The 13,325-nt window shown below is 39.3% G+C and overlaps 1 protein-coding gene across 1 annotated transcript; it reads left to right on the forward strand.

The window, feature by feature from the left end:
* Positions 1-207: 207 nt before the first annotated feature.
* On the forward strand, positions 208-1,992 carry LOC110029334 (tRNA dimethylallyltransferase 9). Its single transcript, XM_020731577.1, has 2 exons — positions 208-311; positions 509-1,992. Exons 1-2 carry the CDS (start codon positions 308-310, stop codon positions 1,852-1,854), a joined length of 1,350 nt encoding a protein of 449 aa, XP_020587236.1. The 5' UTR covers positions 208-307; the 3' UTR covers positions 1,855-1,992.
* Positions 1,993-13,325: the final 11,333 nt, after the last annotated feature.

The raw sequence follows: 13,325 nt of genomic DNA on the forward strand, positions 1-13,325 counted from the left end.
AGTAATTTAGGAAAGATAACTGGCAGTTACCGAAAGAATGGTAGAACTTGTCAAATAAATTTATTGGATTTACAGGATTTAACATTGCCAGACAATTTCTCGGATTTAATCAATTCAAGGTTTAATAAATTTAGATATACCGGATTTACTAATGTCTAATAACTTAAATCACATCCGGGCATACTTAAAAGACTGCTCTTTTTAATTATTTGAATTTGAGCCAACACAGTTTATATTTTGCTTGACACAAGTCAAGTTGGCCCCTGGACGTTATCCGTGAGAAAAGCGAACTGGCCTGTTCCAACGAATGAGTGAGTTTTCTGCAACCTTCGTTATTCTCTACTGGCACTCGTGTCTGCAATCCAGCAATCTCTCCTTCTTCGTACTGTAAATTCGGATTTGAAACAGTTCAAAAGTAGAGGCAGCAGGCCTTTGTGGTTTGATGAAATACGTCTTTGAACTTCTCTTTGTTCAAACATGAGCTCCAATTCTCTGAAAATATCTGCAGGCATCAGCTTCCCGAGCTTAGTGACGAGAAATGCAGGAGCGCTTCCTTCCTGGAGCACCAAACTTGCCACTGACATTGGCATCCAGCGAAATCGAACTTGCTTGTTCTTCTTATATAAAATATCAACCACGCACACATCATGTTCGACGAATTGTTCCAACGAGGAGAAGAAGAAGGTCATTGTTATCTCCGGACCCACTGGAGCCGGCAAGACAAAGCTGGCCTTGGATCTGGCTAAAAAGCTTGACGGAGAGATCATCAGCGCCGACTCCGTTCAAATTTACCGCGGCCTCAACGTCGGCTCCGCCAAGCCAACTGTCGCCGAGCAGAACTCAGTTCCCCATCACCTCATCAATATACTGAATCCATCTGAAGAGTACTCTGCCGGCCAATATTTTGAGGACGCTCGGAAGGCCGCTAATGAGGTTATCAGCAAGGGCAAGGTGCCTCTTGTTACCGGAGGAACCGGACTTTATCTCCGGTGGTTCATTTATGGCAAACCTGAAGTCCCAAAGTCGTCGCTTGATGTCACTTCCCAAGTTTGCTCGGAACTGAAGCACTTGCAGGAGAAAGGCATGTGGGATGAAGCCGTGGAGCTGGTGGTGAAGGCCGGCGATCCAAAGGCTCGAACTTTGCCGCCGAACAACTGGTATCGCTTGCGTCGCAGCCTCGAGATCATCAGATCCTCGGGGTTTCCTCCCTCCGCTTTTGCTGTGCCATACGACTCCTTTAAAGAACAAACTGCGTTGGAACCGAGGAGCTCGCACCCTGCTGGAAAAGATCTAGACTACAACTTCATATGCCTCTTCCTTGCAAGCCCAAGAGTTGATCTTTACCGGGCTATTGATCTGCGGTGCGAGGAAATGCTCCGGGATACTGAAGGGCTTCTTTCCGAAGCCTCATGGCTTCTCGATATCGGGCTTCGGCCGAATTTGAACTCTGCGACGCGAGCAATTGGGTACAGACAGGCAATGGAGTACTTGTTAGAATGCAGAAATTGCAGAGGGAGAAGCACGGCCGATAGCTTCAATGCATTCTTGTATGAGTTCCAGAAAGCATCTCGGAATTTCGCAAAGAGGCAGATGACTTGGTTCAGGAATGAGTTAATTTATCACTGGATTGACGCATCAAGTCCATTGGAGAGTGTGGTTGACTTCATTTGCAGTTCTTACAATGAGCAGAACGAGAAGCTGGAGGTGCCCAAGCATCTTCTAATGACCAAGGATGCGAATGTGCGGAAGGAGAACTATGAATTGAAGTCTTATCGAAGTCAGTATATGATTTTTAGGAACGAATCAGATTTTCGCCATGTTTTAGATTGGGTGCGGAGAACGCAACAAGGCTAACAGCATAACAATTATTCTTTAAATATCAGAGATTTGCTGTGGAGTGCAGAAAGATGTTTTGTTTCTTAAGGTAAGGTTTCTATATTTCATCATGAAGAAGTAGCGATTAATATTAATAAAAAATAACTGTTCTTAGTCTGTCTCATGAACAATAATGCGACTTTGATATCTGATGGGACAGTTTTTCTTGCTCTGGGTAATATGAAAAATTATTTCATACATGTCTGAGCTCCACCGTCTATCACAGTAATTTTTTTTAAAAAAATTCAAAATAGGACCCACCGACATGCTGTGATGGACGGTGGAAATTGGACACCGTATGCATCTCTGCATACGGTGTCCGTATGTAATACTTTTTCAAGTAATATAAGGTAATAATTGTACTCACTTAACTGAGAACACAGGTTAATGAATTAAAATTGGCAAAGAATAATGCGAGTTTAATGTATTTTCTTGATTAGAAGATGGGCTTTGAGCAAAGTGGCTTCAAAGATATGCTTTCGATTCATAAAAATAACTTACTCATAGTTGCATAAAACTGCAGTAATAAACTTTTTGAACTTCCGTATTAGAGGAGCCTATAAATTCAACACACAGTTCTTGGTTTCTTAGCCGTAAAATTGAATGCAATTTGGTAAAAGCAAGTTCTGTAGAAATACAATTTAATAACATGCATAGAGGAATTAAGCCATATGGGAGCGCATTGAAGAGAAAAATACTGTCAACTATATCCTTACCAGAAATAAAAGATGCTAGAGTAGGATGTGTTGAGAAATTAGGGCGAAGAAACATAGGAATCGACACAAATTCAGAAGAACACACAGAGATTTAACGAGGTTCGACAAAGATGCCTACGTCCTCGGGAGCAGAGCGGCGAATTCCTTTCAATATTCAGAAAAGAGATTACAAAATTTAGGATCACACCTAGGGTTACATACAGACCTATTTATAACTCTAGAAAACCCTAGAGTACAATATATAATTACCAAATTATCTCTGTACCTCACCCCCAACCCACATAAGGAAACTCCCTTAATTTGGACGGAATCTTCTGCTCCGTTCCAGAATCTGTCCCTTTATGGTATATGAGTCATATCTAACAAATCTCCACCTTGGCGAATATTCAACCCCTCATGAGAAATACATGATGAAGTTTTTTACATACCAGAAGTGCGTTGGGCCAACATGCTTCTCTAGCAACTGTAAGCATTCAACAAGTCCAAGCAATGCAAGAACTTGTTGATAGTAACTGACTTGGTTAACATATCAGCTGCATTTTCATCAGCATTAACCTTCTGCAACAATATCTCACCAGAAGCAATCAATTCTTTGATCTTGTGATACCTGACATCAATGTGCTTGGTTCTCGCATCGTACACCTGGTTTTTAGTCAGATAAATAACACTCTGATTGTCACAACGCAACTGAACTCCACCTTGCTCAATGCCCAGTTCTTTTACTATCCGAACAAGCCATAAGACTTCTTTAGCAGCTTCAGCTACTGTCATGTACTCAGCTTCAGTTGTAGATAATACCACAATAGACTAAATTGTTGATTTCCAACATATAGGCCCTCCACCAAGAGTAAACACATACCCAATTGTAGACATTCTGCCATCCAAATCACCAGCATAGTCAGAATCAACGTACCCTACAACTGAAGGATCATCCTGCTTACTGCCAAAAATAATTTCATGTCCTAAACTGAAGGATCATTTTGTTGACAGCCAAAAATAATTTCATGTCCTATAGTACCCTTCAGATACCTGAAAATCCACTTAACTGCTTCCTAATATCGCCTTCTAGGTTTGACCATGTATTTGCAGACTTGACTAATAACATGAGCCAAATCAGGACGAGTACATACCATTGCATACATCAAGCAACCAACTGCACTAGCATAAGGAACCTTTGCTATGTCTTCGAATTCTGTATCTATCTTAGGACACTGTTCTGAAGAAAGCTTAAAATGATTTGTCAATGAGGTGCTCACAGGCTTTGCTCAGCACTTTCTCAACATAGTCTCATTGTGATAAACATAATCATCTTGAGCATCTGTCTCGATGAATTTCCATTCTAAGAATCTTCTTCGTAGGACTCAAGTCTTTCATATCAAATTTCTGGCTCAATAAAACTTTCAAACCACAGACACCATTCATATTTTTTGCAGCAATCAGTATATCATCAACATACAGAAACATACAGTAATAGAAAGATAATAGAACGATCATCAAGACTCTTCACATAAACACAATCATACTCACATCTCTTGTAACCAATCTGAATCATGTAGGAGTCGAAGCGCTTGTACCATTGTCTTGAAGACTGTTCAAATCCATACAACGATTTCTTTAGTCTGCAAACCAGATGCTCCTATCCAGGTTGAGTGAACCCTTCTGGCTACTCCATGTAAATATACTCTTCCAGATCACTATGCAAGAAAACAATTTTAACATCCATCTGCTCCCAATGCAAATCCCAAATGACTACTAATGCAAACACTACTCTGATTGAAGTATGTCTGACTACAGGAGAAAATATTTCATCATAATCTATCCCCTTATGCTGTGAAAATTCCTTTGCTACCAGTCGAGTCTTGAACGTTTCCCCTTATTTTACTGATACTGTTGGTTTTCTTTTGTACACCTACTTGCAACAAATAGCCTTCTTTCCCTCAGGAAGCTGAACTAGCTTCCATGTGCGATTTTTCTGCAAAGACTCCATCTCCTCAACCATTGCACCCATCTATTTCTCTTTCTCCTGGCTAGTGATAGCTCCTTAAAAAAGTGGATGGATCATCGCTGCTGATGAGAAGTGCACAAGAGACAAAGTCTTCATAACCCAATATGCTAGGAGGCCTTATATTGGTGCGTCTCTGTCTGTCTCTGACTAGATTATAATTTTGCAGATCATCTAGAATGGAATCACCAGGTGTTGGATTTGAACCTTCAACTCTCTCAGTTATTTCTGGATATTTTTCTAAATTCATATGCACTGTATCTGAACTGGAACTGTTCCCTTGCACCTTGTCTTGATTCTGCTGTAACATGAACTGTTCATCAAAAACTGCATCTCTACTGATCACCATCTTCTTTGCAATCGGATCCCAAAACTTGTATCCTTTCACACATTTCTTATAACCCAGAAAGATGCAATTCTTGGATTTTGCATCAAGTTTTAATCTTTCATCTCCATGTACATACAAATTAGCAGGACAACCAAAAATCCATAAATGATCGAAATTAACTGGATTACCTGTCCATACCTCTTTTGTGACCTTGCCACCCAAAGATGCCCGAGGTGATCTATTGATGAGATAACATGTCATATTCAGATCCTCTGCCCAAAAACTAGTAAGAAGCTCTGCATTCAGTCTCAAGCATCTTGCCATTTCAGTTAAGTATCTGTTCATCCTTTCTGCCACACCATTATGCTGTGGTGTCTTGCGCACTGAAAAATGCTTATGAATGAAACTGCAAATCTGTGTGTTATGTGCCATTATCAGACCTCAAATACTTGACCTTTTTGCCAGTTTGGTTCTCCACCTCATCTTTCCACAGCTTGAATTTAGAGAATGCTTCAGATTTATTCTTCAAGAAATACACCCAAACTTTATTGGAGAAATCATCAATAAAGATAACAAAACACTGAGATCCTCCCAATGACGATTCTCTTGTAGGACCCCATACATCAAAATGCACATAATCAAGAATCCATTTAATTTTATGTTTTCCAGTCATAAAACTGACTCTAGTCTATTTTTCAAGAACATAAAATATACAAAGATCGAACTTGCAGCTTTTAACACCATGCAATAGGTTTCTTCTATGCAATTCCACCATCCCACGTTCAACCATCCCACGTTCACCACGTTCACTGAGATGACCAAGACGCATATGTCATAGCTTTGTACTATCATCATCTGACTCCACAGAATGAATTCTACCTACAACTGTACTCCCCAACAGTTTATAAATATTGCCTGCAGTTAACTTTTGTTTCATCATAGTCAGTGCACCCTTAACAATTCTGGTGGTTTCCCTATCCTTATCTGCCTTAGGAATGAAACCATTTCTATGTAAAATGCCCAAGGAAATCAAATTCTTCTTCAGATCTGGAATATGTCTGACATCACATAATGTTCTAACAGTGCCATCATACATTTTAATTCTGCCTACACCAATACCAACAATATTGCAACATCTATCATCACCTAGATAAACTGAGCTAGAATTAGTTGACCTGTATGAAGTAAACTACTCTCTGTTAGGTGTTATGTGATAAGAGCATCATGAATCAAAAATCCATGCATCCGTGAACTGAGTTGATGAAACTGAAAGCATATCGCAATCACTGCAATCTGAATTGTCACTCTGCATCACATTTACAAACTTCGATGATCCATCACCTTTCTCCCCAGTTTGCTTATTGAGCTTTGGACAATCTCTGATTGTAGCAAAAAATTGTCTTTTTGCTTTTAGACTTGGATATGAAATTTTGCCTTCTAGAACTCTCATTCTCTTTTTTCCTTCCACGATCCTGCTTACTCTTAACATATAAACTGTCACCATGAGAGTTTTCTCCTGCATTCTACTTCCGCTGGTTGTGAGCCAACAATACTGCAGTGATCTCATCAACTTTGATATTTTCTTTCTCATATATAAGAGTAGTCACCAGATGTTCATAGGAAAAAAACAATAAACACAATAAAATCATCGCTCGATCTTCATCCTTAATATTCACATCAAGCCGTGACAGGTCTGTGATTATTTGATTAAAATCATTAACATGCTGAGCCAGATCAGAACCTTCTTGTATCTTTAGCACATACAACTTTTGCTTCAGATACAATTTATTCGTCAGAGATTTAACAATAAACTGAGTTTTCAATTTTTTCATCTCCCTTAGAGATTTTAAAATAATCACGTGATACATAACTTCATCTGTCAGACATAGGCGTATACCTGTTGCCGCTCGTTGTTGCAATTTTCCCATTCTTCATCCTCCATGACATCTGGTTTTGCTGCCCGCAAAGCTTTCAAAATTCTCTGTTGAGCCAATAAATCTTTTACTCTTATTTGACACAATCCGAAGTTATCAGTTCCATTGAACTTTACCACATCGAATTTCACATAAGAAAATGTCATTTGAAATTACTTACGCCACGAACTTTTCCTGAAAAATTCCTTCGAGTTTTTCAACTATTTTCTGCTTCTTTTTCTGCGAGCGACAAGAATTTTATTTTCGCAATCAAGGAAAAACAATGCGAGAAGAAACTATCACCGCCAAATCGAAGGCAGCAAAAAAAATTATGCTTAAGCAGGTAATATTCCTTCCAAAAATTTCTTCCAAAATTTATTTTTCCCAGCTGCCTTTAGCAAAGGAAGTTCTGGAGGAATATTTCTCAAGTTGAAATCAAATATTACTTCCTTCCAATTATGACTCTGCAGCCGCTTCCCAAGGAATTTCCCTCGATAGAAATATCTGGAAATTCGGAAATACCGCAACAGAAATATCTCCCGATATTTTCTGCCTCCGTAAATTTGGGAGTTCGGATGCTGCCCCCGGGAGGAAAATTCGGCCTAGAAAGAAATCTCCTTCCGATTTCGATTTCTCCTCCGCTTTCTTCTCCGCAGACCCGTCGCGCAGGAATCGTCGCCGAACAACTTCGCAGATCAGCTGCAATGCTTCTGGTTCGTGAACAGACCCTCCGATTTCTCCTCCGCTTTCCTGCGTCCGAAGCTTGCCGTCGCCGCTCCTCGGCGAATCTCGCTCTGCGACAGCCCTGTAGCCGCGATTCGCGAACTCCCGTCCCGTCTGCCGCTATTCACGAACTGTTCCGCGAACTCTTCCTCCCACAGGATTTGCGAATAGCTCCTTCTGTCTGCCGCGATGCAAGCTCTCCGAAGCCTTATGAAATTTTGGCTTCTTGCAACGAAACGCGGAAGCCCTAGCCGCCAACTCTTCTTCTTCCGGCGTGCAGTCTAAATTTTTCTTCCCTAACTTGTATCTCATACCACTTTTTGAAAAATTAGGGCGAAAAAAAATAGTAATCTACGTAAATTCAGAAGAACACACAAAGATTTAAAGAGGTTCGACAAAGATGCTTACGTCATCGGGAGCAGATAATCTACGTAAATTCAGAAGAACACACAGAGATTTAAAGAGGTTTGACAAAGATGCTTACGTCATCGGGAGCAGAGCGACGAATTCCTTTCAATATTTAAAAAAGAGATTACAGAATTTGAGATCGCACATAGGGTTACATACATGCCTATTTATAACCCTAGAAAACCCTGGAGTACAATATGTAATTACCAATTTACCTCTGCACCTCACCCTCAACCCACATAAAAAAACTCCCTTGATTTGGACAGAATCTTCCGCCTGCTCCTCTCCGCTCTAGAATCTGTCCCTTTATGGTATATGATCCACATCTAACAGGATGGACTAATATAGGGAGAAGTTTGAGCCTGTCTACAAGATGTTGTAATATTAAAGGAAATAGGTCTACAGTTATTAAGGGATTTCATGTGTGAACCGTTAGGTTTAAAAGTAATGGCAGAGTGCTTAACTCTTTATGGAAGAGTGCCATTAGCAAATAAATACTTTACTGCTTGAATACAAGAGACATCAATAATTCTCTATGAATGTTTAAAGGAATTGGAGGTAAAACTTTTTGAAGTTGAGGCTTTATTGAAGCCTATGGTAAAAAAAAAGTATTTTTAATATCTACATCACATAAAGGAGATCATGCTCTTGACTAGTATGAGACTGGCTAATATGAATATATGCATGGGTGTTCCGGGCGTTAGTCTCATTATAGTTAAGAAAGAGGAATGAGTGATAGCTTTATTGGCAAAATTCTCTTGAGATTGAATATAGAAATTGTTGGATAAAAGCTCTCATATAATTTCTATTATCCCTGATTTTAATTCTTTTGAAATTTAATATCATCTTAACCTTTGGAAAGCCAAACACATTTCGTTCTTTAGGCAATCCACTTATATTCACAAATGTAAGCCTGGATAAGCTTGTTTTGAGGAAGTAAAGGCTTTACATAGCAATCTTTGTGTAGAAGCTGGTTCTCAGTCTTATGATAAACTTCTTGTTTAGTAGCTTTAGTTTGAGTAATCATATTAGCAATATAATTGTAAGAGCTTCAATTTGCATCCTTGAGAGAAACTTTAACTTTTTTATCTTATTACATAGTGTAAACAAAGGATCATCATTAACTTAGTTGGTCCATCCATTAGAAATGACACAGAGAAAATCAGAAAATGAGCTCCAATAATTCGTAATAAGAAATCTATAATTATTGCCCAATTGAGGAAGTATAGCTGAATGATTAGAGGTTAAACAAGGCAAAACTAGAAAATGGAAGCAACAAAACAACTACGACGAAGACAACCTTTTTCTCCATTGTGTTCTATTGAGCACCATATTTTCATTTATTTCTAATAAATTAAGATCAATTTTTATACAACATTCCTAAGTCTTTTTAGGGACACCTCTACCTTTCTTAATATAAGCCAAATCTAAAACATTGGATCAGAAAATGGTCGGCGTTTAATGTGACCAAACCATCTAAGGCGACTCTTTCTAATCATGTTTGCCACTGGAGCTACATCAACTCTTTCATGGATATATTCATTTTACATTTTTTCTCTAAGTGTAAGGTAATCACTCATCCACCTCAAAATTATCATCTCAGCAACACTTAACTTAGTTTTATGCTTCTTTTATATAGGCTAAAATTTTGCTCCTATAAAGTCTTGGGAAGAATTTATAAGATTAAATGTCAACTATTTGATGTTGCAATGATTAGAAAGTGAATAAAAATTCAAACAATGGATGTTATATAGAACTTTATCAAGTAAATACTTTATATGATTACTAATTTTCAAATTAAACTTACTGCAAAAAGCCCAATATTGATAAGATATAGTGATCCAAATATCAAACATAAAAGTATTAAAATCAATCAGTTTTCAAGGTAAGGGGAGAGATCCTCTTAAATTTTCTTTAGGGATCCATATGCAGTTAAAGTCACCCCATGGAGTCGTCTTCATCGCTCGACCAGCTAGGGTTTCGACTAGCAAAAGTTACGGTTTCGCTGTTTCCTCTCGGCGTCTTTGTGCTTGATTCATTTGTCTCCTCCGCTTCTTCTCCGGCTCTGAGACGAGGCTCGTCTCCCGTCTTCCTGTCTCGTGAGCTTTCCTAACTCGGGATTTCCAGGCTCTGGGCCCGTCTAGCGGGTACCGCTCGCGTGTTTTGCGGCTCAGTTTTGCGGGTAATGCTAGCGATTTCTGCGTTCTCTGCGCTCGTCCCGTCTCACAGCGTCCTCCCCTTTTTTAGCTTCGACTATTTCGACGCGATTTTTTTCCTCGTCTGCTTTCTTCTCTGAATGTTGCACCTATCTTTGAGGATTGTTTCAGACAAATCGTATGCAGCTGCCCTTGCCGGTGTCCACGCTGCAGACACACCAAAATCGTCATCTTTCTCTTGTTCATTTGAGTGGGAGGAGGACATCAAGAATGCTGTTAGGAAGAATGGGAAGCCTGCCAACTTTTTTACAGAAACTGAAAGTATTCAACTTGCTTCATTCTGTCGTCTGAATTTAGTTGAGAAATTTTTATATGGTCATCCCAAAATGGAGCTCATTCACAAAGAATTTGAACTTATGCACATTAGTGGAGAATAAAAAAATAGACTATTAAATGGGAGACACGTTCTTATTCAAATTAGTAATGTAGAATATTACATGCGCTTATTTGCTAGAAGGATAATATGGATTGATAACAGAGTAATGAAGATTCTAAAATGATCTGTGGATTTTGACCCACAAACGGAACTGTCAATCATTCCGGTTTGGATTCGTCTCCCTGGTCTGAAATTTCATTATTTTTCTCAAAGAATATTGTACTCTATTGCCTCAGCTTATGAGAAGTCACTCAAGATGGACATTCCTACTTTTAATCTGTCCCGTCATTCTGAAGCCAGAGTACTTGTTGAAAGAGATATTACTTCACTCGCTTTTGAGAAAATCTGGTTGGGCACACAACACCATGGATAGCCAACTAGGGTTTCGACTAGAAAAAGTTACGGTTTCGCTGTTTCCTCTTGGCGTCTTTGTGCTTGATTCGTTCGTCTCCTCCGCTTCTTCTCCGGCTCTGAGACGAGGCTCGTCTCCCGTCTTCCTGTCTCGTGAGCTTTCCTAACTCGGGATTTCCAGGCTCTACGGCCCGTCTAGCGGGTACCGCTCGCGTGTTTTGCGGCTCAGTTTTGCGGGTTATGCTAGCGATTTCTGCGTTCTCTGCGCTCGTCCCGTCTCACAGCGTCCTCCCCTTTTTTAGCTTCGACTATTTCGACGCGATTTTTTTCCTCGTCTGCTTTCTTCTCTGAATGTTGCACCTATCTTTGAGGATTGTTTCAGACAAATCGTATGCAGCTGCCCTTGCCGGTGTCCACGCTGCAGACACACCAAAATCGTCATCTTTCTCTTGTTCATTTGAGTGGGAGGAGGACATCAAGAATGCTGTTAGGAAGAATGGGAAGCCTGCCAACTTTTTTACAGAAACTGAAGGTATTCAACTTGCTTCATTCTGTCGTCTGAATTTAGCTGGGAAATTTCTATATGGTCATCCCAAAATGGAGCTCATTCGCAAAGAATTTGAACTTATGCACATTGGTGGAGAATAAAAAATTAGACTATTAAATGGGAGACACGTTCTTATTCAAATTAGTAATGTAGAATATTACATGCGCTTATTTGCTAGAAGGATAATATGGATTGATAACAGAGTAATGAAGATTCTAAAATGATCTGTGGATTTTGACCCACAAACGGAACTGTCAATCATTCCGGTTTGGATTCGTCTCCCTGGTCTGAAATTTCATTATTTTTCTCAAAGAATATTGTACTCTATTGCCTCAGCTTATGAGAAGTCACTCAAGATGGACATTCCTACTTTTAATCTGTCCCGTCATTCTGAAGCCAGAGTACTTGTTGAAAGAGATATTACTTCACCCGCTTTTGAGGAAATCTGGTTGGGCACAAAACACCATGGATATTGACAGAAGGTAGAGATTGAACCTTTTTCGTCGTATTATTTGAACTGTAGTATGTTCGGACACTCCAGTTCTCAATGTCACCATCTACACTCCCAATGCAGACCAAAAAAATAAAATGCTCTGCTAGAGGTTGAGATTCCATCTCCTGACCAGCTCCCAGTTTTTGACACTATTGATCATCAAAAGGATACCCCGGACGACATCACTATCCCCGCAGACAATATGATAGATATTCAGTCCCCAATTGTAGCTCCCTCGTCTTTAGAACCTCCTATCGTGGGAGAGAGAGAGTTTTTTTAGACCCCACCTGCTCTAGAACCTATCACTGATAATAAAGGTGAAAATATTTCTACTGCTTCACTACCGCCTCATCAGGTTCAGAAAGATGTTAATATTATTCAGACTAATGGGGATCAAGGCGTGCAACGACCTACACCTGTCCGACCACCTTTGAAATCTACTGATCAGATGAGTCATCATCGGATGAGGAATGACTGGTCTACACATCCAGGAGGAAGAAGAAAAATGAAAATCTACTTGAGCTCAAGAATCTGATGGATGATACTTTGGTAACTATGGGCAATAATACTCACTTTACCAATTTGTTAGCCGGCTCACTTTCGAAAACTAGAGGCAAGAGGACTAAAGTGGGACGTCCCTAGCACTTTTGTGCCTTTTTGTGGTTTTTTGGTTTTTTTAACTTTTATGTATCTTTGCTTTATCTGGGTTTTGTGTGTGTTGTATTGTATGAGTTGAGTTTTCTTTTAGGCCCTCATACAACATTTCTGTATCTTTTCCGTATTAATATATTTGCCTTCGGGCTTTTTCTATAAAAAAAAAGTCACCCATTGGAATCCATGGGTTATTGATAGAATCTGCAAGAGAGGTAAGGGAAGCCCAAAGCTCTTTCGTCCTGGTAACATAATTATCAGGATACATGAGTAATATAGAACTTAATAACAGATGAAAAGGTCGAAGCACCATGTATAAATTGCACATGGTTTTGAAGAACATTAAAGGATGTAGTAGCAATATTTCTTTTAACCTATATACTACTATTTAGGGCACAAGAAAAATTATTATTGCTGTCTTCAAGCACTTTGAGTTGGTTATAATAAAAAGTGTCTGAGACAAAGGAGTAAGAAAGGTTTGTTTTAATCAAACTAAGAACATTTAGATTATGTTCTTTGACTAAATTCTTGCAGTTAGTGATACACAACTCACCATTTATACCACATACATTCCAAGCACCAATGTTTGGAAAAAAAACATAGTTATTATAGAGGTAAGGAAATACTTCTTTTAGGTCAATCATTTTTGGGCTTGGAATTAGAGGGTAGATAAGAGGTGGGGAAAAGAGAATGAGTAGAAGAAGGCTTAGTACCGAGGTTAATAAA

The sequence above is a fragment of the Phalaenopsis equestris genome, unplaced genomic scaffold (genome assembly GCF_001263595.1).
Source record: "Phalaenopsis equestris unplaced genomic scaffold, ASM126359v1 Scaffold000563, whole genome shotgun sequence".
NCBI classification, from domain to species: domain Eukaryota; kingdom Viridiplantae; phylum Streptophyta; class Magnoliopsida; order Asparagales; family Orchidaceae; genus Phalaenopsis; species Phalaenopsis equestris.